A 25,307-nucleotide genomic window follows, 5' to 3' on the forward strand; every position below is an offset into this window, starting at 1 on the left:
GAGGCGCCTGCGGCGGACCCGGAGACACCGGAAGGAGCCGCGGCTGCTGCGGGAAGTAGCCGGTTTGGGAGCCTGACACCTCACGGGCAACGCTGCAGGGCAGCCCTCCTGACGCGACACTGCCCCTCTCCGAGGGGTGAGAAGGAAAAGCCTGCGGAGGTGCGGCTGCAGGCCGCTGTTGGTCGCGCTGGCGGGTCCGGTGGGCAAGGCCGTGGAGGTGAGCGCGGCGCGGCTGGGAGGGGCGCGGGGCCGAAGGGCGTTTCGCTCTCCTCCCGGGTCCGGTCTCGGTTCTCGCTCCTGCGCGCAGGGGCTGCGGCCGCTGCAGCGGCCTGTTTTTCTTGATCCTAGGTGGCGGTGGGTGCGCGAGCGGGAAGAAGGCCTCGGCCCCTCGGTGCTCTGCGTTGCAGAGATAATCTGGTGGTCGCCCTGTCAGGGGTCGGCGGAGGACGGGAACCGGTCGTTGATTTGAGGAAGGGCCCTCAGGAGTTCTTCCCTGGAAGCGGGAGGGGCAGGCTCCGCTCCCTTCTTTCGGTCTCCCCATTCAGGCGTGACAGTCCCTCTCGGTGGGCGACTGAAAGCCCCGCAGCGCGCCGGCTCCTGCGTTCTGGTTTCGCTTTGCGGCGCTGTTGAGGGGGACCGCCCCGTTATTTATTATTGTGAACGGAAAAACCGAGGTGTCATCGTCCTTGGAATTTTTTTCGACCAATGTTTGAACCTGACTGACAGGTTACTCTTTATCTTCTGTCCATCTGTAGCTTTTGTTTGGATGAAAGATCCATAGTGTGTGGTTTCCCAGACCTTTACATTTGCATATTTACAGGGTGCAAGTTGAGCTGTTGGACGATGAGATTTTCTTAGGTGTTTTGCACTCAAGTACCGTTGGAGTTTACATTCTCATAGAATCAGTGTTAGGCCTGGAAAATTGACAGAGAGCGTGAAATACTGGAAGGAACATAGACTTAATTGAGGATGAATTTTACCCTAACGATCTCTAGGCCTTTTGCTTAATAGATATTTGGAATTAGAGATTTTTAAGTTTAATCAGATTATTTTTCCTTTAAGAAAAACGTGTTACAAAAAGTAACGAGGTCGTCCTAATTCCGTTTCTGGTTGAGACAGAATGTATCATCTGGAAAGGTCTGACCATATATTATCACCATAGGCTATTTGATTTGAACATAATACAAATATTGTTAGTGAATTCATACTATTATAAATAAGGGAGAAAATTGGAATCTTACCGAAAGACAATGCTAGTTTTAAGATAAGGTAATAGTAATAGTTACGCAATGCTAGGAGCGTTGTATTTCATTACTTTGGCAGGATTGAAAGAAAGGACAGTACAAAAAATATTCTTGGAATAAAATATTTGACCTGATATATGCAAGAGAGATAGTCTACTTAAGACTGCCTCTTATTTGTGATCTGGTTTATTGCCAACTTTCACTTTTTTCTGTCTTTTCTGAACTTTTTATAATAATAAGCAAATCTTTTTATATAACTGCAGTTTAATGACATTAGATTGTAGTAAATAGGTGATTTTAAATATTTGAAATTCAGAATTAAGGAGATAATTCTTACATTTATGTAGTACTATTAGAATTTTCAGTGACCTTTCACTTCCACAATCTTATTTGATCCTCATGCCAGTCCTCTGAGTTCGGAATGCCAAGAAATAAAGTCTTTCCCCATAACAGAAACATTTCAAGATTGTGTAAGGATCAGAATTTCCTAAAGCCTGAAAAAATGTTGCCAAAGCAGCTTTTGATACAAATTGGGAATTCAGATAGTTTAAGATTGGAGCACTGTGAACTATAACATATGACAGACTGTGGATTCTTCGCAAGAAAATGAAGTACCTAAAATGCTGAAAGATTTTTGGTGAGAAATGTGAAATGTAACCCTTTCTAAAAAGAAAAGGAATAAATAACAGCTCTATTTAGTTCAGTTTTTAAACTTTAAAAATCTACATGTGACTGCAGGAGCATTTTGATAAGTGGGAAAACTCTAGAGTGTGAGATGAGTACAGTTGCTCATAACTGTTTATAGAAAGACACATGAATTAAGTGCTATATCATATACTGAGAACTAGTATTTAAGAAACAATAGGTATATCAAAATAAATGTTGCTCAAATGTTCAGAAGGCTAAGTAGGTCAATATTTTGACTACCAGGGCAAGGCCCTTTGGAAAATAAAAAGAATGAAATGTGGTTTCTGCCTTCAAAGAACTTGTAGTCAAGTGAAGCAACTTTTTACACAGCAATAGTAGATGCCTTAGGAGTTTTATACAAGTTGTTTAGGAATTTAGGTGAAGTAGACATTACTTGTGATTGGGGCTTGGTGAAGATTAGTATTTGAGATCAGTGAGCTTTGAAAGGTAAATATTGGAGGATATTTATAATATAACAGATTAATGAGCTCCTTGAAGGGTACAACTTAAATTCGAGAAAACATTGGTAGAACAAGTTAGCTGATATTCATAGTTTATGTAAGTTAGTAATAAGAGATAAAGAAGACAAATTACGAAAGACTTCACTGAAGGTGTTTGATCAGAAGAGGTATGTGATCCACATGAAAGGAGAATGAGCTATAATTGTTAGAAGATTGAGACTGGAAGACCGCTGGTGTGGCTTTATGTTAAGCTAGATTGTGACCATCATTTTTGTAGCCCTTATGGTTTTTCTGAAATGCATCTCGAACTCGGACCTGAAATGACATGGGTGCAGGTGAGATGCTACCAAGCACAAGTCAGAGAATGAGGAAAAGTCAGTAATGGAAGGCCAAATGGAGGCTGCTTAAGCCTGTGGAGATTTTCGTACAACTGCTTCAGAGCTTTGTATAACTGCCCCAAATGAAGGGAAGCTGGGTGGTTTTCCACCCCGAGTCAGTCCTCACTGATTAAGATTGCCCCTGAAAGGCTGCCAGAATTTCCCAGGTGCACTGGTTAGGTAGGGCTCGGCAAGCTCCTGAGGTGCTGGAGAACTGAGGAGAGAAGTGGTTGAGATGGGAAGCTGTCAGTGTGTTTGGAAACTGTCCATACCAGCTACAAGTTAACATTGAAGTGAGCTGAAGGAAGATGGTTCAGGTACCAACTCTATGTCTTAACTGGCATTCTAATTGAAGAATCCAGATGTGAAATAAAAGCCTCAGTTTAGATGGAGACCTAGAAGGAATGTAAGTTGAAAAGTGGTTAAAAAAGCAGAATTTAGAAACTGATAGAAAGTAAGGAGGGGAGCCACGTGCTGTGGTTTGAGCCTGTAGTCTCAATCACTTGGGAGACTGAAATAGGAGATTCACTTGAGCCCAGAAGTTCAAGTCCAACCTGGGCAACATAGAGACTCCTGTCTCTAAAAATGTAAATGAAAAAAGTAATGCGGGATCTAAGATGGTACTGAAAGTTAGGTAACTTGTGAAAAAGGAGGACTGACAGAAGGACACTGACTTTCAAATTAGTTTTTTAAGGAAAGTAAAAGAATTGCACAGTATTTAGGAGAGTGATGATACAGTGTTAATGATCAGTCATTCAAAAAGGAAAGCAGGGTAGAGACTTGAACAATGCTGCCATCCCCACTAACTTATAATGCCTGGCCCATACTTGATCATAAGCATTTGTTAAATTAATTTCTGTTCCCCAGGGCTTAGCACAGTCCTGAAATACAGTAATGTGGTGAAAATGTAGGGCTACATGTGACCTAAGATAAGACCATTTCCTACAGTTTTAACTCTTTATAAAATCCTAGAAGAGGAATTTCTTACCTACTTTATTTTTTTGAGAAAGGGTCTTATTCTGTTGCCCAGGCTGGAGTGCAGTGGTGTGATCTAGGCTCACTGCAACCTCCGTCTTCTGCGTTCAAGCAGTTCTCCCCACTCAGCCTCCAGTGTAGCTGGGATTACAGGTGGATGCAACACAGCCCAGCTAATTTTTGTATTTTTTGGTACAGATGGGGGTTTCGCCAGGTTGGTCTTGAACTACCACCCTGGACTCCCAAAATGCTGGGATTACAGGCATGAGCTACCATATGTGGCTGGAATTTTTTATATTTTTTGTGGAAGCATTACTGTGTTTAGATCAGTCAGTTTTGATTAGTTTTTAAATCAATATTAGTCTGGTAAACAATTTAAAAAATTGATAATTTCTCTTGTGATGGTACTCATTTGGATATAGTGATAACATTTGTTTTCTCATGTTCTTTCTTTTTTTTTCTTTTTTCTTTTTGCTAACCAGCTGAATTAAAAATTCACGTTTTTTGGCCGGGCGTGGTGGCTCACGCCTGTAATCCAAGCACTTTGGAGGCCAAGGCTGGCAGATCACCTAAGGTCGGGAGTTCAAGACCAGCCTGACCAACATGGTGAAACCCCGTTTAAAAAAAAAAAAAATTCATGTTTTTCCAAGTTTTCATGTGGTTTACATGAATATTTTGAATGACTGTTCCATTATGCTAGTATATTGTTATTTAACTCTTCATCTTGCTCAAAAGAGAGACTTAGAGTGAAAATTATCATCAGTTTGTTTGAGCCTCTATTAGAACTGTATCATATTCATTAATTCATTTCTGTTTCCTCTATCTCTTTCCAATATTTCTCAAAATTATTTCAATAAGATAAGGCTAGAATTGACCGTATTTTGCCATTCATTATTGGACAGATTTAAAAAAAAATCTTTGTAGGAAATGCTAATTAATATTTACAAATCTCATTTAGAGGATATTTGGAATGAAGATTGCCACATTGGAGCTATACTTTAGTATTATTAATTGTGGAAATGTTAAGAATAGATTCTATTTTTCTTTCCTTCTAAATATAAAAAAGAAAAAAAGAATAGATTCTAGAATACTTAGGTTGTAGCTAGAGAAATCAGTTAGGGGATTTCTCTTAATAGACTTAAGAGAAAGTCTTAAATCTAAGACTTTTAATAGACTTAAGGTTCTCATTAATTAGACTCGTAAGGAGCAATGAGACAGATTTTCTAGTAAAAGATAAATAAAAAGATTAGCACTAAATTTCTTTTTCTGTGTTGTGGTTTTGCATGAAAATTAGGAATGATTAGATAAGTATTATAGGACTTTGTGAGATCTTCAAATCCTCACAGAGGTTTGAATGATTTTATTCTCATAATATTTGTTTAAAGGGCAAGAAACAGTTATTTAAAATGCCTGTCAGCAGGTTTCATTTATGAAAAGTCTCCCTGAATGCTTACTTTGGATTGAGAATAAAATAAAGTTTTCTGCTTGTTTTGTACTCTTCATCGATAGTTCCTTCCATTTGTCAATTTTTTTGGCTTGCGTTTATTGGGTAGCAATTTTCTTCCATGATAAACATGGAAAGATAAGCCATAAGCTTATTATTTCATTGTATTTTTGCTATTAAGTAATTCTTAAGTATGATATTTAAAATGGTACTGCTGGATTAGCACTGGTGGAACCATAGTCTAGATTGAAACTGTTGAAAGACAAATCAATTTTCCTGTAATCATAGACTCTCAATTCTGTGTTTTTAGTGCAAAGTGCTTGCTGTCCTTTGAAACACCTGTGACAGTTATTCACCTTCTTTGTAACAATTATGAAGAACATGCTCCATACATGAAATACTTGAACCAAAGTCTTCACCATTGATTGGATATGCTGTTCTGACTTTCTCAAGTTGCATAGAAAAGAAAAGATCCCGGCTGGGCATGGTGGCTCACACCTGTAATCCTAGAACTTGGGGAGGCTGAGGCGCACGGATCACGAGGTCAGGATATCAAGACTATCCTGGCCATGGTGAAACCCCATCTCTACTAAAAATACAAAAAATTAGCCGAGCGTGGTGGCATGTGCCTGTAGTCCCACTACTCAGGAGGCTGAGGCAGGGGAATCGCTTGAACCCTGGAGACAGAGGTTGCAGCGAGCTGAGATCAAGCCACTATGCTCCAGCCTGGGGACAGAGCAAGACTCTGTCTCAAAAAAGGAAAAGAAAAGAAAGGATCCCTTTGGTCATCATATTCAAGTAATTGGAACATGTGTGTCAAGTCCTGCAACTTTTGCCTTCTGCTTTGTAAACATCCATGCTTTCAGTTTGTAATGGTTGACATTTACTGAGTACTTACTATATCACTCTCTTCTGAGTACCTTATTTATGCTAATATATAATATGTAATTATAGATTAACGTATTTATGATGTATAATTATATAATTAGTTATGTATATTATATATTAATCTCCAAAACTCTATGAAGTAGATATTTGTAATTATATCAGTTTTTTAGATGAGGGAACTAAGGCAAAGAGAAGAAACTTACTACTGGCTCCAAATCTAGGAGACAGTGGACCCTTGCTCCAGAAGCTTTACTCTTAGCACAGTGCTATCTTATAAGATACCGTTTTCAAATTATTTCTTTTAAGGTTTTCTATGAGAGGCACTCTTATTCTGTAGCTGTTAGTATTCTTCTTGACACTTATTCTGTAGCTTTTAGTATTCTTCTTAAATAAAATACTGTATTCCAGATATAATCTACTTACTGTACTCATTAAGACTGGCTACTCTTCTTTTTTAAAAAAATATTTTTCTTTTTCTCTTTTTAACCACTCTATTCAATTTAAAAAAAAAAAAAATATATATATATATATATATATATATATTTTTTTTTTGGCAAAGATTGGGGGTGCGTATCACTCTGTTGCCCAGGCTGGTCTTGAACTCTTGGCCTCAAGCCATCCTCATGACCCTGCCTTCCAAAGTGCTCAGCTTACAGGTGTAAGCCACCATGCCTAGCAAGACTGGCTACTCTTTTTATTCTGAAACCTGTTGTTCTGTTGATTAATTGAGTAGGAATCGCATTGTTTTATACTTCTTCAAGGGTCTAGAATCTAAATGCCTGACCCCTTTTTTTTGGTCTCAGTTTATATGATAGATTCTTTGAACCCCAATGTTGAATATTATATCCATCATTATTAAATTTCATCCTGTTAATTTTAGCTTATTTATTTATTTTTTGAGACAAGAGTTTTGCTCGTCACCCAGGCTGGAGTGCAATGGTAAAATTATGGCTCACTGCAACCTCCTTTTCCTGGGTTCAAGTGATTCTTCTGCCTCAACCTCCTGAGTAGCTGGGATTACAGGCTCCTGCCACCATGCCTGGCTAATTTTTGTATTTTTAGTAGAGATGGGAGTTTCACTGTTTCAGTCAGGCTGGTCTCGAACTCCTGACCTCAGGTGATCCACCTGCCTCAGCCCCCCCAAAATGCTGGGATTACAGGCATGAGCCACTCTGCCTGGCCAGTTTTAGCTTATTTTAAAAAATAGTTTAATTTTCCTTTAAAAACTTATTTTTATAATTTTTTTTTTTTTTTTTGAGATGGATTCTCACCCTTGCCCAGGCTGGAGTGCAGTGGCGCAACCTCAGCTCACTGCAACCTCCGCCTCCCGGATTCAAGCAGTTTTCTGCCTCAGCCTCCCAAGTAGCTGGGATTACAGGTGCCTGCCACCACACCTGGCTAATTTTTGTATTTTTAGGAGAGACGGGGTTTCACCATATTGGCCAGGCCGGTCTTGAGCTCCTGACCTCGTCATCCACTGCGCCTGGTCACTTATTTTTATAATTTTAAGTTTATATTTTACTAGCCTGCCTTCTGTAGCTTTATCCAGGTTATTGTTTAACATATTGAACTGTTATGCCAGGCGTGGTGGCTCATGACTGTAATCCCAGCACTTTGGGAGGCTGAGGCGGGCAGATCACAAGGTCAGGAGTTCAAGACAGCCAGGCCAACATGGTGAAAGCCTGTCTCTACTAAAAATACAAAAGTTAGCTGGGCTTGGTGGCATGCTCTTATAGTCCCAGCTACTCTGAAGTGGGCGGAGGTTGCAGTGGTGCACACTGCACCACGGCACTCCTGCCTGGGTGTGAGACTGTCTCAAAAAAAAAAATTAAACTGTTCTGATACCTGCTACTGAAGATGTCCTGCATTCGTATTAACCTTATGTGTAACTATTAAATAGCTACCAATCCTTCTGATATAAATTTTTTTTTCTGTAATGCAAATCTGACTTTTTATTTGGAATAGCCTAGGCAATGGAATTCAGGCAGTTTCACAACATTAAAAGCTCCTCCTCAAGTTACCAACTATGTTCTGATGTATAATTATTATATTAAGTCCAGGCACAGTGGCTTACGCCTGTAATCCCAGCACTTCGGGAGGCCGAGTTGGGTGGGTCACTTGAGGCCAGGAGTTTGAGACCAGCCTGGCTAACATGGTGAAACCCCATCTCTACTAAAAATACAAAACTTAGCTGGATGTGGTGACACATGCCTGTAATCTCAGCTACTTAGGTGGCTGAAGGATGAGAATTGCTCAAACCTGGGAGGCAGAGGTTGCCAGTGAGCTGAGATTGTGCCACTGCACTCCAGCCTGAGCAACAGAGTGAGAACCTATCTCAAAAAAAAAAAAATAATAATAATAACATGGTTCCCTATGTTTTTTCTCATATTAAAATTTGAATAGCTGATTGATGATCTTCTATTAGGATAACAGGGTCACAGTTTTGACCTGAAATAGGGAGATTGTACTACTAAAATATTCCCCCCTTAAAAGTAGTATCTTCAGAAGTAGTTTTGTTTTGTTTTTGAGACAGGACCTAGCTCTGTCACTTAGGGTGGAGTGCAGTGGTGAGATCACTGCTCACTGAATGCAACCTCTGCCTCCTGGGCTCAGGCGATTCTCCCACCTCAGCCTCCTGAATAGCTGGAACTATAGGTGTATGCCACCATGCCTGGCTAATTTTTTTTTTTTTTTTTGTGGGGGGTAGAGACAGGGTTTTGCCATGTTGCCCAGGTTGGCCTTGAACTTGTGGGCTCAAGCAGTCCGCCCACCTCAGCCTCCTAAAGTGCTGGGATTACAGGTCTGAGCCATTATGCCCGGCCCAGAAGCAGTTTGGATCTACTTTAATGCAGATGAGCAATTGAGCCACTGGAGGTATGTATCATAGAGCATGAGTGCAGTAGTTTTCATCTGGAAACATTTTCATTTGGTGTTACTGCCATCATTATGGCTGAGAAAACTTCCAGTACAGTTAGTGTGGCAGATTAGAGGAAAAAGCTGCCAGATATAAGATTACAAAGATAAGGACAAACGGAGATAAAATCTTGTGCACTCTTTGTGATTTTCAGGTTGTAAGTCACAAGCTTCTATAGGCATACATGCTTTTTCTTGCGGTGTACAATCTTGAGAAGAAATTGAAGTAGCTAAGAACTCCCTTTGTCTTACCCTACTATATCTGAATACCCTATCCTCAATAAATCTTTGTCAAAGGATTAAAAGAATGATTTTGTTGTCTTAGTGAATAAACTGAAAAAACTATGTAATGAGAATACTAAGGGCTTTCTATTTTGATAGCATTGTATTTATACGGGATACTAAATATTCTTGGAACAAATTGTTAGCCTTTGTGTTTACATGCACCAATTGTTTTTCTTTTCTTTTCTTTTTTATTTGAGTCAGGGTTTTGCTGTGTTGTACAGGCCCAGAATGCAGTGACAAAATCTTGGCTCACTGCAAGCTTTGTCTTCTGGGTTCAAGAGATTCTCTTGCCTTCGTGGAAGTACAGGTGTGCACCACCATGCTGGGCAAATTTTTCTATTTTCTCTAGAGAGATGGAGTTTTGCCATGTTGCCCAGGCTGGTCTTGAACTCATGAGTTCAAATGATCTTCCCTCCTTGGCATCCAAAAGTGCTGGGTTTACAGACCTGAGCCACTATGCCCAGCAGCCCAGCTGGTTCGTTCTTTTTTTTTTTTTTTTTTTTTTTTTTGAGACAGTCTCTTGCTCTGTTGCCCAGACTGGAGTGCAATGGTGTGATCAAGGCTCACTGTAACCTTTGCCTGCTGGGTTCAAGCAATTCCCCTGCTTCAGCCTCCTGAGTAGTTGGGATTACAGGCACCCATCACTGTGCACAGGTAATTTTTGTATTTTTAGTAAAGAAGGGGTTTCGCCATGTTGGCCAGGCTAGTCTCAAACTCCTGACCTCAGGTGATCCACCTATTTCAGCCTCCCAAAGTGCTGGAATTACAGGTGTGAGCTATTGCACCCAGCCCTGCCCAGCCAATTCTTAGTAAATTGTTTAGATACTACAAAATTAATAGCAGAAGGGAGAGAATTTATTTATTTATGTTTTATTCTTTTTTTCATCTCAACTATCAGCAGAGAGAATTTATTTTAATCTTATTTTTTTGCTTGAGATTTTAGAAAAAATTTATTTTGGAAGTTTCTTTTCAATCCTCTGATTCCATTTCTTTCTTGTGAGGCAATATAATATTGCCTAGAAAGCAATAAGAAGGAGAACATCTCGATTTCATTGACAAACAGTGGAAGTTTTACTTTAGAGGAAAATGCATAGTTTAAATAGTTTCAATAAACAAAGCACTCAATACTCATCTTTAGAGATGAAGAAAATAAAACTAGACTGGGCGCGGTGGCACATTCCTGTAATCCCAGCACTTCGGGAGGTGGAGGTGGGTGGATCACCTGAGGTCGGGAGTTCGAGACCATCCTGGTCAACATGTTAAAACCCAGTCTCTACTAAAAATGCAAAAATTAGTTGGGTGTGGTGGTACATGCCTGTAGTTCCAGCTACTTGGGAGGCTGAGGCAAGAGAATCACGTGAACCTGGGAGGTGGAGGTTGCAGTGAGCTGAGATTGCACCACTGCATTCCAGCCTGGTCGCCAGAGCGAGCCTCCGTCTCCAAAAAAATAAATAAAGGAAAAAGAAAACCAAAGGCAAGTAGGATATGGATATTAATGGAATTGGAAACAATTCAGAACAAAAATAGTAGAGAAGATAAATAAATCCCAAAGCTGGTTCTTTGCAAAGACCAATGACCTAAACATCTTGTGGAAGAAAAAAATATAGAATAAAAATATACAAGATCAGGAATGAGTAACCACCATAGACCCCAAATACAGTAGAGATTAATGGAATCTTTTGCAAGTTTTCTTGAGAATGCTATGATGTCAAAGTTATTTCAAGAGGAAATGGATATTGTTATAGTGAAATGTAATGAGGAAAACTGGCCCAAGAACTAAAAATGTTAATTGTCTAATCCCCATGAAAGGTTTGAAAAAATGATGGAAGATTGGTCTTTGACAGAGGCAGCATAGCATATGGTTTCACAGCTGAGTTTCATTTATAAAGAACACATCATCATAATAAAAAAGAACCATTTTCCACGATCAAGAATGCAAAGCTAGTCAATGCATTCTGTGAAGCACACATACCTTTATCTTTGATTAAAATGCTGCCAATCCTGATTCAAGCACTAGAGGAGGAAAAAAAAAAAGGAATGTTGCCAAAAAGAACAGTCTCACTTATGTCTAGAAATGCAAAATTTCTAAATGCAATATTAGCCAGAGTTCATGAAGACCATTTCTTTTTTTTTTTTTTTTAAGACAGAGTCTTGCTCTGTCGCCAGGCGCCAGGCTGGAGTGCGGTGGTGCGATCTCGGCTCACTGCAACCTCTGCCTCCCGGGTTCAAGCAATTCTCTTGCCATAGCGTCCCGAGTAGCTGGGACTACAGATGCGCGCCACCATGCCCAGCTAATTTTTTTATATTTTGGTAGAGACAGGGTTTCACTATGTTTGCCAGGATGGTCTCCATCTCTTGACCTCGTGATCCACCCGCCTCGGCCTCCCAAAGTGCTGGGATTACAGGCATAAGCTACCACACCTGGCTCATCAAGACCATTTCTAATAAAATAAGTAAGTTAAGAATAGAGGGAAATTATAGCAAATACCCTAAATATTAAGACCATTAAAATTAGGAACTTGATGGGGTTGTGGGGATGCCCATTATCACATTTGTATTCAGTATTGTCTTAAAGGTTCTGGTAAATGTGTTAAAACAGTAAAAGTGAATAATTGTGTTGATATCAGAAAACAAGAACTAAAAACTCCTCCCCCAAAAAAGAAGTAAAACTTTTTCAAAAGTTGAAACAAACATTTTTTTTTTAAAGACCAAAAAAAGAGTAAACTTGTGTTTTTCACTATTACCAGTGAGTAGCCAATAAAACTGAAAAGGATTAGTGAGGAGGTGTGTCTTTTAGTTATCAAAATATTGTATCTAGCCTCTATAATCAGATTAATACGATACTCTCATAGATTAGTGGAACAAAATGGAGAATCCAGAAACCATTATATGTGCAGATTTAATGAAAAATAAAGATAGTTTTACAGTTCAATGGGAAATGGGGAGATTATTTAATAAGTGGTGCTGGTACAACTGTCTGCCCATGTGGAAGAAAATAAAATTGGGTTCCTGTCTTAGGATAAATTCCAGATGGATCAAAGCCTTATAGAAATATTTAAAGATATTCTACAGATTTAGTTATGCAAACTAGGATAAAGGAAATGTGAAGATTAGAAACTCAGAAGATATTGTAAGAGGCATATTTAATTTTATAAAAAATTTTTTTTTTTTTTTTTTTTTTTGAGACAGAGTTTCGCTCTTGTTACCAAGGCTGGAGTGCAATGGCGCGATCTCGGCTCACCGCAACCTCCGCCTCCTGGGTTCAGGCAATTCTCCTGCCTCAGCCTCCCGAGTAGCTGGGACTACAGGCACGCGCCACCATGCCCAGCTAATTTTTTGTAGTTTTAGTAGAGACGGGTTTTCACCATGTTGACCAGGACGGTCTCGATCTCTTGACCTCATGATCCACCCGCCTCGGCCTCCCAAAGTGCTGGGATTACAGGCTTGAGCCACCGCGCCCGGCCTAATTTTATAAAAATTAAAACCTTTTAATGGTAAAGGATATCATAAGAAAGTTAACAGTATTGGCATTAAGACAGACATATTGACCAATGAAATAGATTAGAAATAGACTTGGTGCAGTGGCTCACGCCTGTAACCCCAGCACTTTGGGAGTTCGAGGTTAGGAGGATTGCTTGAGACCAGGAGTTTGAGACCATCCTGGTCAACATCACAAGACTTGTCTACACACAAAAAAGTAAAATCTTAGCCAGGTGGAGTCCTAGCTGCTCGGAAGGTTGAGGCAGCAGAATTATTAGAGTCCAGGAGTTGGAGGTTGTAGTGAGCTATGATCATGCCACTGTAAACTCTAGCCTGAGTGACAGAGCAAGATACCATCTCTTAAAAAAAAAAAAAAAAAAAAGCCCAAAAGCCCAGAAATAAAACCTCATGTACTGTATATGATCAAATGATTTTTGACAGTGATGCCAAGACCATTCAATGGGGAGAGGACAATCTTTTCAGCATGGTGTTTACCATGTTTAATTAAAAAGGTAGATAGGTAAGTTTGAAAAAATATTTTGCAATATAGAGGATAGGGGATGAATTTTTTTTTTTATGAGTAGTTGCCTGAAAAGGGGATTAATTTTAAAAGAAGAGCTTGTGAACCCAATAGTAAAATGGGCAAAAGATTTAAAGAAGCAGTTAATAAAAGAGCAAATCCAGAAGACTATAACATTTATGAAAAGACATTCAAACTTACTGGCTGTCAGGGTAACACAAATTAAAGTACTAGTGAATATTGTAATGTGCCCCTTAAATGACAATTAAAAAAAAAATGCCTTTTACTTATAAAGAATAGTGTTGCTGTGCAGAAAAATGATATTCCCTTACATTGTTAGTGAAATATAAGTTGGTATAGGCCTTTTGGTTTTTTTTGTTGTTGTTTTCAGACAGCGTCTTACTTTTTTGTACAAGCAAGAGTGCAGTGGCACAATCTTGGCTCACTGCAACCTCTACCTCCCAGGTTCAAGCAATTCTTGTGCCCCAGCCTCCCTAGTAGCTGGGATTACAGGTGAGCACCACCATGCCTGGCTAATTGTGTTTTTAGTAGAGATGGTGTTTCACTGTGTTGACCAGGCTGTTCTCGAACTTCTGACCTCAAGTGATCTGCCCGCCTTGGCCTCCTAAAGTGCTGGGATTACAGGCGTGAACCACCGTGCCTGGCCAGGTATATCCCCTTTGGAAAGTAAACTTACAAAACCTATTTTTCAAAACCAGCCCATGTAAAGTAATATTCATAATATTTATAAGGAGGTGTGTGTGGGGGTGTGTGTGTGTGTATTTTTTTTTTTTTTTTTTTTGAAGACAGGGTCTTGCCCTATCACCCAGGCTGAAATGTAGTAGCATGAACACAGCTAGCTGCAGCCTTGACCTCTTGGGCTGAAGGGATTATCCTGCCTCTGCCTCCCGTGTAGCTGGCATTACAGGCATGCATTACCATGTCTGGCTTTAACTTTTTTGTAGAGGTGAGGTCTTCTTTGTTAACCAGGGTTGTTCTGGAACTCGGGCTCAAGTAATCCGCCTGCCTCAGCCTCCCAAAGTGTTGGGATTACAGGTGCGAGCCACTGTGCCTGTCCTATAAGGTTTTTTTTTTCTTTTTTTCTTGTTTTGAGACAGAATGTCACTCTGTTGCCCAGGCTGGAGTGAATGCCCAGGCTGGAGTGGTGCCATCTCCGCTCACTGCAACCTCCACCTCCCTGATTCAAGCGATTCTCCTGGCTTAGCCTCCCAAGTATGTAGAATTACAGGTGTGTGCCACCATGCCTGGCTAATTTTTATATTTTTATTAGGAACAGGGTTTTACCATGTTGGCCAGGCTGGTCTTGAACTCTTGACTTCAAGTGATCCACCTGCTTCAGCTTCCCAAAGTGCTGGGATTACAGGTGGGAGCCACTGTGCCTGGTCTATAAGGAAGTTTTTACTGGCAGAATGTGGGAACAAAGTGAATGTCCATCAAAGGGAGAATTGATTGAATAATGTATACAGTGCATGCATCATGAAGTATTGTGTATCCATGAAAATGATGTAGAAGAATGTTCATTAAATCCGTCTTTATTCTAAATAAGAAAAGGATTCAGAAAAGTGGTAAATGATTACATGTTGAAGAAATGATGATAGAAGAAGGCTGCATGTGTCTGTTTTTGTATGATTATGTGAGCATGGAAAAATATTGAAGGATACATACAGATTTTAATTTTATAGTGCAGGTATGCTGGTGATAAATTCTTTCTGCCTGTATATCTAAGGAAGTCTTTCTTTTCTGTAAGATGTTTGTCAGGTATGGAATTGTAGGTTGACAGTGTTTTTTCAAGACTTTAAAGATGCTGCCCCAGTGCTTTCTGGCTTGTATTATCTCCAGTGAGAGGTCTCTGTCCTTCATTCCTCTGAATATTATGGGTCTTTGTTGGCTGTGTTTTTGTTCTTGTTTTTGAGACAGGGTTTGGCTGTGTTTTTGTTTTTGTTTTTGAGACAGGGTCTTGCTATGTCACTCAGGCTGGAATGCAGTGGTGTGATCATGGTTCACTGTAGCCTCTATCTCCTGGGCTCAGGTAATCCTCCCACTTCAGCCTCCAGACTGGCTGGGACTACAGGCACATGCCACCATGCCTGGATGATTTTTTAAATTTTTAGTAGGTATCGGTATGTTGCCCAGGTTGGTCTCTAATTCCTGAGCTCAAGGAATCCTCCTGCCTTGGCCTCCCAAAGCACTAGGATTATAGGTATTAGCCACTTTGCCTACCCTGTTGGCTATTTTTAAAGATTTTATTACTAGTTTTAAGCAACTTGTTTTTGATGTTCGTGGTATGGTTTGTTTGTGGTGTTTTTTGTTTGTTTGTTTTTGAGTGGAGTTTTGTTCTTTTTGCCCAGGCTGGAGTGCAATGGCTCCATCTTGCCTCACTGCAACCTCCGCCTCCTGGGTTCAAGTGAGTCTCCTGCCTCAGCCTCCCAAGTAGCTGGGATTATAGGCACCCACCACCGTGCCCAGCTAATTTTTGCATTATTACTAGAGACAGGGTTTCACCATGTTGGCCAGATTGGTCTCGAACTCCTGACCTCAGGTGATCCGCCCACCTCAGCCTCTCAAAATGCTGGGATTATAGGTGTGAGCCACTGTGCCCGGCTTTTTTTTTTTGAGACAGAGTTTCGCTCTTGTTGTCCAGGCTGGATTGCAATGGCGTGATCTTTGCTCACTGCGACCTCCATCTCCTGGGTTCAAGCTATTCTCCGCCTCAGACTCCCAAGTAGCTGGGATTACAGGTGCCCGCCACCATGCCCATCTAATTTTTTCATATTTTTAGTAGAGAAGGAGTTTCACCATGTTGACCAGGCTGGTCTTGAACTCCTGGCCTCAAATGATACGCCCGCCTCGGCTCCTAAAATGCTGGGATTACAAGCCTGAGCACGCCCGGCCTGTTTGTCTGTTTAGTGCTGAGTTAAAATTGATTGCGGATCTATAAGGCTCTAGTTTTCATCAAATTTGAACATTTCCCCCCATGTCACTGATGTTCTGATTTAATTTTTAAGATTAAAATTCATTCTGTCTTTGTTTTGTCATCTGTGCTATTTCTTGTTTCTTCTTTTTCTCTTCACTGTGGATCAGATTTTCCTTCTTTGAATGCCTGTCAGCCAGTCATTGTGATTTTTACCTTGTTGGGTACTGAATTTTTTCAATCCTTTAAATGTCCTTAAGCTTTGTTCTGGAACACAATTCCTTGGAAACAGTTCGATCATTTTAAGACTTCTTTTTGAACTTTTTTTTTGAGACGGAGTCTTGCTCTGTCCCCAGGCTGGAGTGCAGTGGTGCAGTCTCGGCTCACTGCAACTTCTGCCTCTGGGTTCAAGTGATTCTCCTGCATCAGCCTCCTGAGTAGCTGGGACTATAGGCTCACACCACCACGCCTAGCTAATTTTTGTATTTTTAGTAGAGATGGGGTTTCACTATGTTGGCTGGGATGGTCTCAATCTCCTGAACTTGCGATCCGCCCACCTTGGCCTCCCAAAGTGCTGGGATTACAAGTGTGAACCACCTTGCTTGGTCCTTTTTAAACTTTTTAAAGGCAGAACCAAAGTAGTCTTTAGACCAAGGATTTTTTTTTTCCATTATTGAGGCAATGCCATTCTGAGTACTTTATTACCTCTATTATGACGCCTTTCACCTTTCTTTTTCTTTTCTTTTTTTTTTTTTTTTTTTAGCGTTTTTCTTTAGAATATTTTTACGCCTTTCAAATCTGGCTGATGGGAACACAAACAGCCTTTATAGGCTTTGAGAAATTTTTTTTTTTTTTTTTTTTTTTTAAGACGGGGTTTCACCGTGTTGGTCAGCCTGGTCTTGAACTCCCAAACTCAGGTGATCCGCCCACCTTGGCCTCCAAAGTGCTTGGATTACAGGCGTGAGCCACCACACCTGGCCGAGAATTATTTTACCTAATCCTTTCCCTTGTTTTTTTTTCTCTGGCTGGGGTAGTCTAATCACATGTATGCGTGCATCAGTGCTCAGCAGTATGGATATTTACTGGTAGCCCTCTGCAGATCTCCATAGCTCATTTGCTGTCTATGTAGTTCTTTCCTCTCCGTTACTTTACCCTGTGAGTTCTAGCTACCCTGTTCTTAAATTCCCTCCCTTCCCCTCCCTTCCCTTCCCCTCCCTTCTCCTCCCTTCCCTTCCCCTCCTCCCCTCCCGTCCCTTCCCCTCCTCCCCTCTCTTCCCCTCCTCTCTTCCCTTCCCCTCCTCCCCTCTTTTTCCCTCTTCCCCTCCCTTCCCCTCCCTTCCCGTCCCCCTCCCTTCCTCTTCCCCTCCTCCCCTCTTTTTCCCTCTTCCCCTCCCTTCCCCTCCCTTCCCCTTTCCCTCCTCCCCTCTCTACCCCTTCCTTCCCCTCTTCTCTCTCCCTTCTCCTCCTCCCCTCCCCTCCCCTCCCTTTCCCTCCCTTTGCCTCCCCTCCCCTCCCCCCTCCCCTCCCCACCTTTCCCTCCCTTCCTCCCCACCCCACCCCTCCCCTTCCTTTCCCTCCCTTCCTCCCCACCCCTCCCCTCCCCTCCCTTTCCCTCCCTTCCTCCTCACCCCTCCCTTCCTCTCCTCCCCCCTTCCCCTCCTCCCCTCCCCCTTTCCCTCCCTTCCCCTCCTCCCCTCACTTCCCCTCCCCTCCCCTCCCTTCCTCTCTGCTCCCTTTTTTTTTTTAATATTTATATGCTTTAATGATGTTAGAAGTGAGTTACAAAAGCTTAAAACTGTATGATCAGTCATGAGAGTGTTAAAGATGATAGTATAATGAATCTAAAAATAAAAGTAAAATAATTATAGTTTGTAAAATATAATATTATTCCAAACTAAACTGAGAAGACCAATATGATTCCTTGGATATATTTCATTCTACTCATTCCCTCCCTTTTTTAAGAGACAGAGTCTGGCTGTTTCCAAGGCTGCAGTGAGTGGTTAGTTCACTGTACCCTCAAACTCCTGGGCTCAAGTGATCCCCCCACCTCAGCTTTCCAAGTAGCTGGGATACAGGCATGCACCACTGTACCTAGCGAATTTAATTTTTTTGTATGGACAAGTCTTGGCTGTGTTGAGCAGACTGGTCCTGAGCCCCTGACCTCAAACGATCTTCTTGCCTTGGCCTCCCAAAGTGCTGGGACTACAGGTGTGAGCCACCGTACCTAGCGTATTCTTTCCCTTTAACTCATGTAATTTTAATTCCAGATTCTGTGTGAGTTTTCTTCTATCTACTTTGTGGCCTAAAAATTCTCTCCAGGCAATAAGCTGGGTCAGTCATAGGCTCACCTTGTTTTCTTCTTCTTAGGATCAGTGTCCTACACTGCCTATTGTCTGATGTCTGAAAAACAATGTTTTATATACTCTGTCTGATTTTTTAGTTATTTAAGGTGAGAGAGTAAATCTGGACTCTGTTACTCCATCTTGGCTAGCAGTGAAAATAATGGGATAAGGGAGCAGAGAGAGCTAATAAAAAAAGAAAGAGAGGGGTGGGAAATATTGTCAAACCTTCCCCTAAACGTAAATAAGAAATAGGAAATATTAGTAAATATTTTAAATTTAACTTCATCCTCTGAAAGTCTGGAGCTTGGCTTATTTTAATATGTAGTTATATTCAGAAAAGGGCAGGACACAGTGGCTCATGCTTGTAATCCCAGCACTTTCGGAGGTCAAGTTGGGAGGATTGCTTGAGCCCAGGAGTTCAAGAGCAGCTTAGGCCACATGGCAAGACCCTGTCTCTAGCAAAACTTAAAAAATTAGCCAGGCATGATGGCACACACCTGTAGTTGTAGCTACTCAGGAGGCTGACCCAGGAGAATGGTTTGAGACCAGGAGGTTGAGGCTGCAGTGAGTTGTGTTTGTCCTGTGTACTCCAGTGTGGGAGACAGAATGAGGCCCTGCCTCCAAAGAAAAAAGAAATGTTTACACTATTAACCCTAGAGTGATTCCTGGTGAATTTTGTGTGTTGCAGTGTAATAGTAATTGATTATTTCATTTGATTTTGTTCAACTTTTTTTAAACTTTAAAAAAGGTGTTTACTAATATGTTAATATTTCAGCAAATTTATTGCAATGGTTTTAAGAGGCAGACAGACACTCATAAGCTATCAGGTAACAAACGGGTTGTATATCGTTATAAACTATTACATAGACCTGCAGGTTTATTGAATAACTTATAAGCCACCAAAGATACTAAATTTATAGTATTTCTGAATGTCAAACTTTTAAACTGTTTCATTCTGTCCTAGTAAGTTCTTAACTTTTTTTTTGTAAAGTGTTCTCAAACCTCAAAGTTGAATTAACAGCATGAAAAGCCCTGTTAGCAAAAATATAAAATATACAACCAAAAGAAGATCTAGAAATACTGAATTAGACTTGAGACCTTTGGAGATCACTCACTTTACTTGAGCCAAACATTGCAAACTCAGGAAAGTTTGCATATCTTATCCTCATATGCAAATGAAGCTAATAATGGTACCTACTTCAGGGTTGTAAAGATCATGAAAATGGGGTTCTCAAGCCTGGAGAGATTTTGTCCCCCAGAGGATATAATTTAATACTATCTAGAGACATTTGTCGTCAGAGCTCAGAATGGTGGTAAGGGTGGAAGGTTGTGGGTAGAAGCAGGAATGTTGCCAGATAACCTGCAATGCACAGGATAATTCCTCACAACAAAGAATTATCTGGCCCTAAGTGTCAATAGTGCCTGATAAACCCTGATATAAAGTGCCTACCCTGATATTGGGTCAGGATACTAGATGACTTAGCTTCTGTCATCAGTAGGGGCTCCTGTTAATAGAAAAATGAAGCTTTCCACTTGAAGGTTTTTTTTTTTTTCAATTCCTAGTCTAGCCTAGGAATTGAATTTTTTTTTTTTTTTTAAGAGAAAGGATAAAAATGTTAAAAAATTAATTTTTTTTTAAGAAGAAGGATAAAAATGCTTCATAATTGAATAACTTGAATATTCCCCCCTATTATTCATCTATAAAAAGTGAAATGAGAGAGAGGGGAAAAGCAGTAAAAGTCATGAAGAAACAAACTTACATTTGTTTATAGATGTCAATTTTAATAAAATGTTTATGTAGTAGAGAAATTTCCAATGTTCAAATTAACTTCAATTCTGAAAACTCATCTGTTTGAAAATATACTTTTTTTTTTTTTTAAAGTTGGGGTTTTACCATGTTGGCCAGGCTGGTCTCAAACTCCTGACCTCAAGTGATCCACCCACCTCGGCCTCCCAAAGTGCTGGGATTACAGGCGTGAGCCACCACGCCTGACCGAAAATACACTGTTACAGGGCAAACTCATGAACATATCATTCTTATGTTATCTTTTATCTTAATCATTTTTAATATGTTAGCATTTTTATTTTTCCCTTTGGAATCTTTGCAGACATTGTAAACATTTCTTAATTTTTTTGTGTGTGTTACTTCTTCTATAGGTGTTACCTCATTTTGAAAGTCTTGGGAAACAGGAAAAAATTCTTAACAAAATGTCAGCTTTTCAGAATCATTGTCCACATTTGGATTCAGTTGGTGAAATAACAAAAGAAGATTTGATACAAAAATCTCATGTAAGAAACAGGTTTTTTTTTTTCCTTAAAAAACTATTCACTTTTCTCTTGAATATGTAATTTTCATAAATTGCTATAATACTCTAAGTTTATGAGCCCTATTTAAAAAATATGTATGATGTCATTAGTGAATTGTATGTGTTTGTGTCAATATATCCAATGTTGTGTTTTTTATTTCTTTTTATAGGGTACTTGTCAGGATTGTAAAGTCAGAGGACCAAATCTTTGGGCATGTCTGGAGGTGTGTATATGTTTTTTACTGAAAAGATTACTATACTAATCATAAATTTAGATCTGAATAATGATAACCAGAAAATTTTTTGACACTTTAAGTGATTTTTGTAAATTAAACTTAAGGTCATTATTGAGAACCAAATATTAAACTTTGGAAAGATCTTAATTTATAGTGCTTTTGAAGTTTTTAGTAAATCACTTAGATATTTTATGCTTGCCTTTTATTAGAAATGACATAGCTTTTAGCTTAAAAATATATCTTCTGTTTTTATTTTGTGCCTGGAAACATTTGGTTAAATTTACTGACTGGAAAGTCATTTACTCATTGAGTTTAAAGCATGTAATACAAACTTAATTGTAAATATTATTTTAATGCTCTTATAAATTTACATGTATATTGTAAAGTACCTTATTTTTATTTCTATATAATTATTTATAGAATAGATGTTCATATGTTGGTTGTGGTGAATCACAAGTAGATCACAGCACCATACATTCTCAGGTATGTATATAAAAAATTTAATGGAAGACTTTTTTAAAAAGTGCCTGAAGGAAAGGGAAAGCCAGTATCGCATTATTAATTCAAGTTGTAATTCAAATTTGTGCTCTAAGTTAAAACTTCACTTACATTTTCTGTGAAAGGTGGGGAAGGGAATTGCTAAGAGGATGAACTTTAGAATGAGGTTGTGATTAAGAAAGCACTGAATTAAAAAGTGTACATCCAGCCGGGTGTGGTGGCTCACACCTGTAATCCCAGCACTTTGGGTGGTTGAGGTGGGTGAATTACCTGAGTTCAGGAGTTCAAGACCAGCCTGGCCAACGTGGGTGAAACCCCGTCTCTACTAAAACTACAAAAAAAATTAGCTGGGCGTGGTTATGGGCACCAGTAGTCCCAGCTACTTGGGAGGTTGAGGCAGGAGAATCGTTTGAACGCGGGAGGTGGAGGTTGCAGTGAACTGAGATCGTACCATTGCACTCCAGCCTGGGCAACAATAGCAAAACTCTGTCTCAAAAAAAAATAAAGTATACATCCAGATGTATGGAGGTGATACCTGGCATATTAGGAGGTTCAAGCCTGAGAGTGGGTACTTAAGCTTATGAAATGGCCTGGCTAACATCTTTCAGTTTCACTTCAGGTAATATTGCCTTTTTCTGCACATCATCCTAACTGGAGTCAGCTTTCTACTTGCTCTGGTTGTTTGGTACTTCCCATGTAACTCTGGCATGCCTCTTCTACAGTGTTAGGTAGAGCTCCCATTCTAAACAGAAAGTTTCTTGAATGACTGTGTTTTAAGATGCACATTGATACCTCTGCAGCATCAGCTGTTCTCAACCAGGATTCCTTTAGAGAATTAATTCAGCCCGAATACCCAAGCTCTGAGGCATCATTGTGTATCATTTACTTCTTTTCTCTGCATCTAGAATGGTACTTGCTGTGTACCACCCTTGGGAGAGTTGAGAAATTAGTCACTCAAATCATTTTCTGTAGGGCTTAATTCTCCAGCATAACTCTGGTTGAGAAAGTCTAGACTTTTATCTTTCCAAGATTGTATGTTTTGTATTGCTAAAGCTGTTTTATGCTTCTGACTCATGTCATTTGTGTTCTTTTGCCATTTTGATTTCTTAGAATAGTTACTTGGTATTGTTAATTATTTTCTTGTGTTAATGCTTACTTGCAAACTGCAAAGCAGGGTCTTAAATTCTTGAATTTCTTTTTGTATAATGAATAGTAAGGGGAAAATGACAGGGTAACTTTTAGAGTAGGCTTAGATATTGTTACTATTCATTATACCTTAGAAGTTTATCTGAATAATTTTTTTGGTGTTGTAAATTAGCTTTTGAGTATGTTGTTATTCATCAAAGGTCAGCAGTTTATCTTCTGTTGTCTTTTGAAGAAGTGTTTTCAAGTATATGTAATTTTGGTTCTTCTTCTCCCTCTACTGTGAAATTATATAGGAGACAAAGCATTATCTAACTGTGAACCTTACCACTCTTCGAGTATGGTGTTATGCTTGCAGCAAAGAAGTATTTTTGGATAGGAAATTAGGAACTCAGCCTTCATTGCCTCATGTAAGACAACCTCACCAAGTACAAGAAAACAATGTCCAGGTAATAATCTAGATCCATTTAGGTTAAGCTGTAAAACTTCAGGTAATAATTTCAGAATTTGTCATGTAGCTGAAATTTTAAAAAGGAATCCTGCCTAACCTGTACTTTAAAAATTTCCGGAACGGGCATGGTGGCTCACGCCTGTAATCCAAGCACTTTGGAGGCCAAGGCGGGCGGATCACCTGAGGTCGGGAGTTCAAGACCAGCCTGAGCAACATGGTGAAACCCCGTCTTTAAAAAAAAAAAAAAAAAAAAAATTCTGTAATGTGCCTTTTTTCTCTCAAAGTGCTCATGCTCCCCTTTCTTGTATTGCATGGAGTGATAGATTAGGGTGAGATTGAAGCCCACCTGTCTGAAGATGGAAAAGCACCTAACGAAATTTTAAAGTTTTTTTAAAAAAAATGACTCAAGTAGTCTTTATCTTTTTCTGGCAAATCTGATTCCGAGAGAGGTGGTAGGCCTTCTTCGATAGGGAATGGCAGTTACTAATTCATCTGTCTTCCCCATTCCCTCCCCACCTCCATCCCCTTTGTATTACTGCAAACATTTTACTTATTATTGAAAACAAGGTAGAATATGATAAAGCTTAGCATCAGATCTTTGGTTAAAGATTTTTTGTCCTTTGGATCAAGGGACTTATAAAACGTATAGATTTGCTTGCAGAATTGATCACTCAATTTTCAGAATTCTCAAGTCATAAAAATAGGAAAAAGGAAATGAACTTAGAGTAGTTGGCTTCTAACTTACTCTGATCGTCGTTTGGTCAGAATTTGATCAGATTTGATTAACAACCAGTTTTTTTCCTCATGTATATTACAGAAATCACATAGTTCTATACTTGTTCATTGATACCAACTCTCAGGTTTTTCTGTTGTTATGTTTATCACATTCTTATGGTAGACATATGTGATAATAAATTTGCTTTCCTTACCCATGATATAACTTAAGGTGTCTAGATTTTAGTCAAAGAATAATTTATTGCATTTTCAATTTCTCAGTTAAATGGCTCTAGTTAATCATAACCATTACTATTTCTCCCGCTGATACATATTTATCATTCACAAACATGTTTAGTCTTTTTCAAAAGTCCAGATAGTATGGAAATAGCAGTTTTGTTGAATCCTCTTACATTATTAACGGAAGTGTTCCGCTGAAGATATCTGAATGGTAATAAGTAGAAAAAATTTAAAAAAGGAAAAAGATGTGATGTTATGATTAAAATTTAATCACAAGGAACTAATAATCTATAAAGGCAAAATTATCAGTATCACTTACTGGAGAAGTAAAATAAGCTATCTGTTTCCATTTCTGCCAGAAAAGATCAACATTACAAACTTTATTGAATGGTGAATCTGATAGAATAAATATACTAATACTTTCCTGATGGCTTATTAGTAATTTTCTGGTGACTTATAAATATGATAACACATAAAAGACATTAACTTAATTTCATGCAGCTTGCTTATTCCATTGTTGAAGAAATTACTCAGAAGAGAAAAGTTGTTCAGATAGATTTCTTTAGTAGTCCAAAACTTATGTGCTGTTTGAATGCAGTTTACCACAAGATTATTTGCAAAATAGTAAAAATATTTGAAGCCATACAAATATTAATAAGATTTTTTAAATAGACATTTTTTCTAGATAGTAAAATTTCAAGTGATTTCTTTTAAGCCTCTGTACTTCTGTGTATTTAAATATTTTGTAGTGAGCATGTATCTTTTTGAAAGCAATTATTTTATAAACACAAAGTGGGAATATGAGGCCTACTCAAATGTCCAGTATCTATAGGTGTCAGGAAAGTAAAATGGTTGGGAATTAGTGCGTATGTCTGTGTTGTACAGGTAAAGTAAGGCTGTAGTAACTTAGAGAACCAGAGTACGTGCTATTCAGTTTCCTTTTCTGTTTGATAGTTGCTGAATGTTGGCTTATTGTAGTTCAATCTTCTGATATTACAAGAGAACTTTCAAATTTTGATTTTGATTTGCTGTCTTTCCAATTTTTAAAACTTTAGCTGAAAATTTTTTGTTTGTTTGTTTTTTTAAGTGTTGGCCAGCATTTGGCTAACAGGTTATAAGTTGCAACCTGTGAGTGAAGCCAATTCTTAGAAATTAATATTAGAATATTTTA

At 39.2% G+C, this 25,307-nt stretch overlaps 1 protein-coding gene across 4 annotated transcripts in view; it reads left to right on the forward strand.

Moving 5' to 3' along the window:
* The window catches only part of USP33 (ubiquitin specific peptidase 33), a 65,143-nt gene continuing 39,836 nt past the window's right edge, over positions 1-25,307 (forward strand). For 3 of the 4 annotated variants that reach the window (XM_032296542.1, XM_032296545.1, XM_032296543.1), the window contains exons 1-5: positions 1-217; positions 20,706-20,837; positions 21,025-21,078; positions 21,511-21,573; positions 23,028-23,180. In XM_032296542.1, the coding sequence (XP_032152433.1) occupies positions 20,757-20,837; positions 21,025-21,078; positions 21,511-21,573; positions 23,028-23,180 (351 nt within the window). In that variant the 5' untranslated portion in view covers positions 1-217; positions 20,706-20,756. The remainder of the gene's footprint in view (positions 218-20,705; positions 20,838-21,024; positions 21,079-21,510; positions 21,574-23,027; positions 23,181-25,307) is intronic. The other variant, XM_032296544.1, reaches the window with a different exon arrangement.

Source organism: Sapajus apella, unplaced genomic scaffold (genome assembly GCF_009761245.1).
Source record: "Sapajus apella isolate SASKATOON/1434 unplaced genomic scaffold, GSC_monkey_1.0 scaffold36, whole genome shotgun sequence".
NCBI lineage: Eukaryota > Metazoa > Chordata > Mammalia > Primates > Cebidae > Sapajus > Sapajus apella.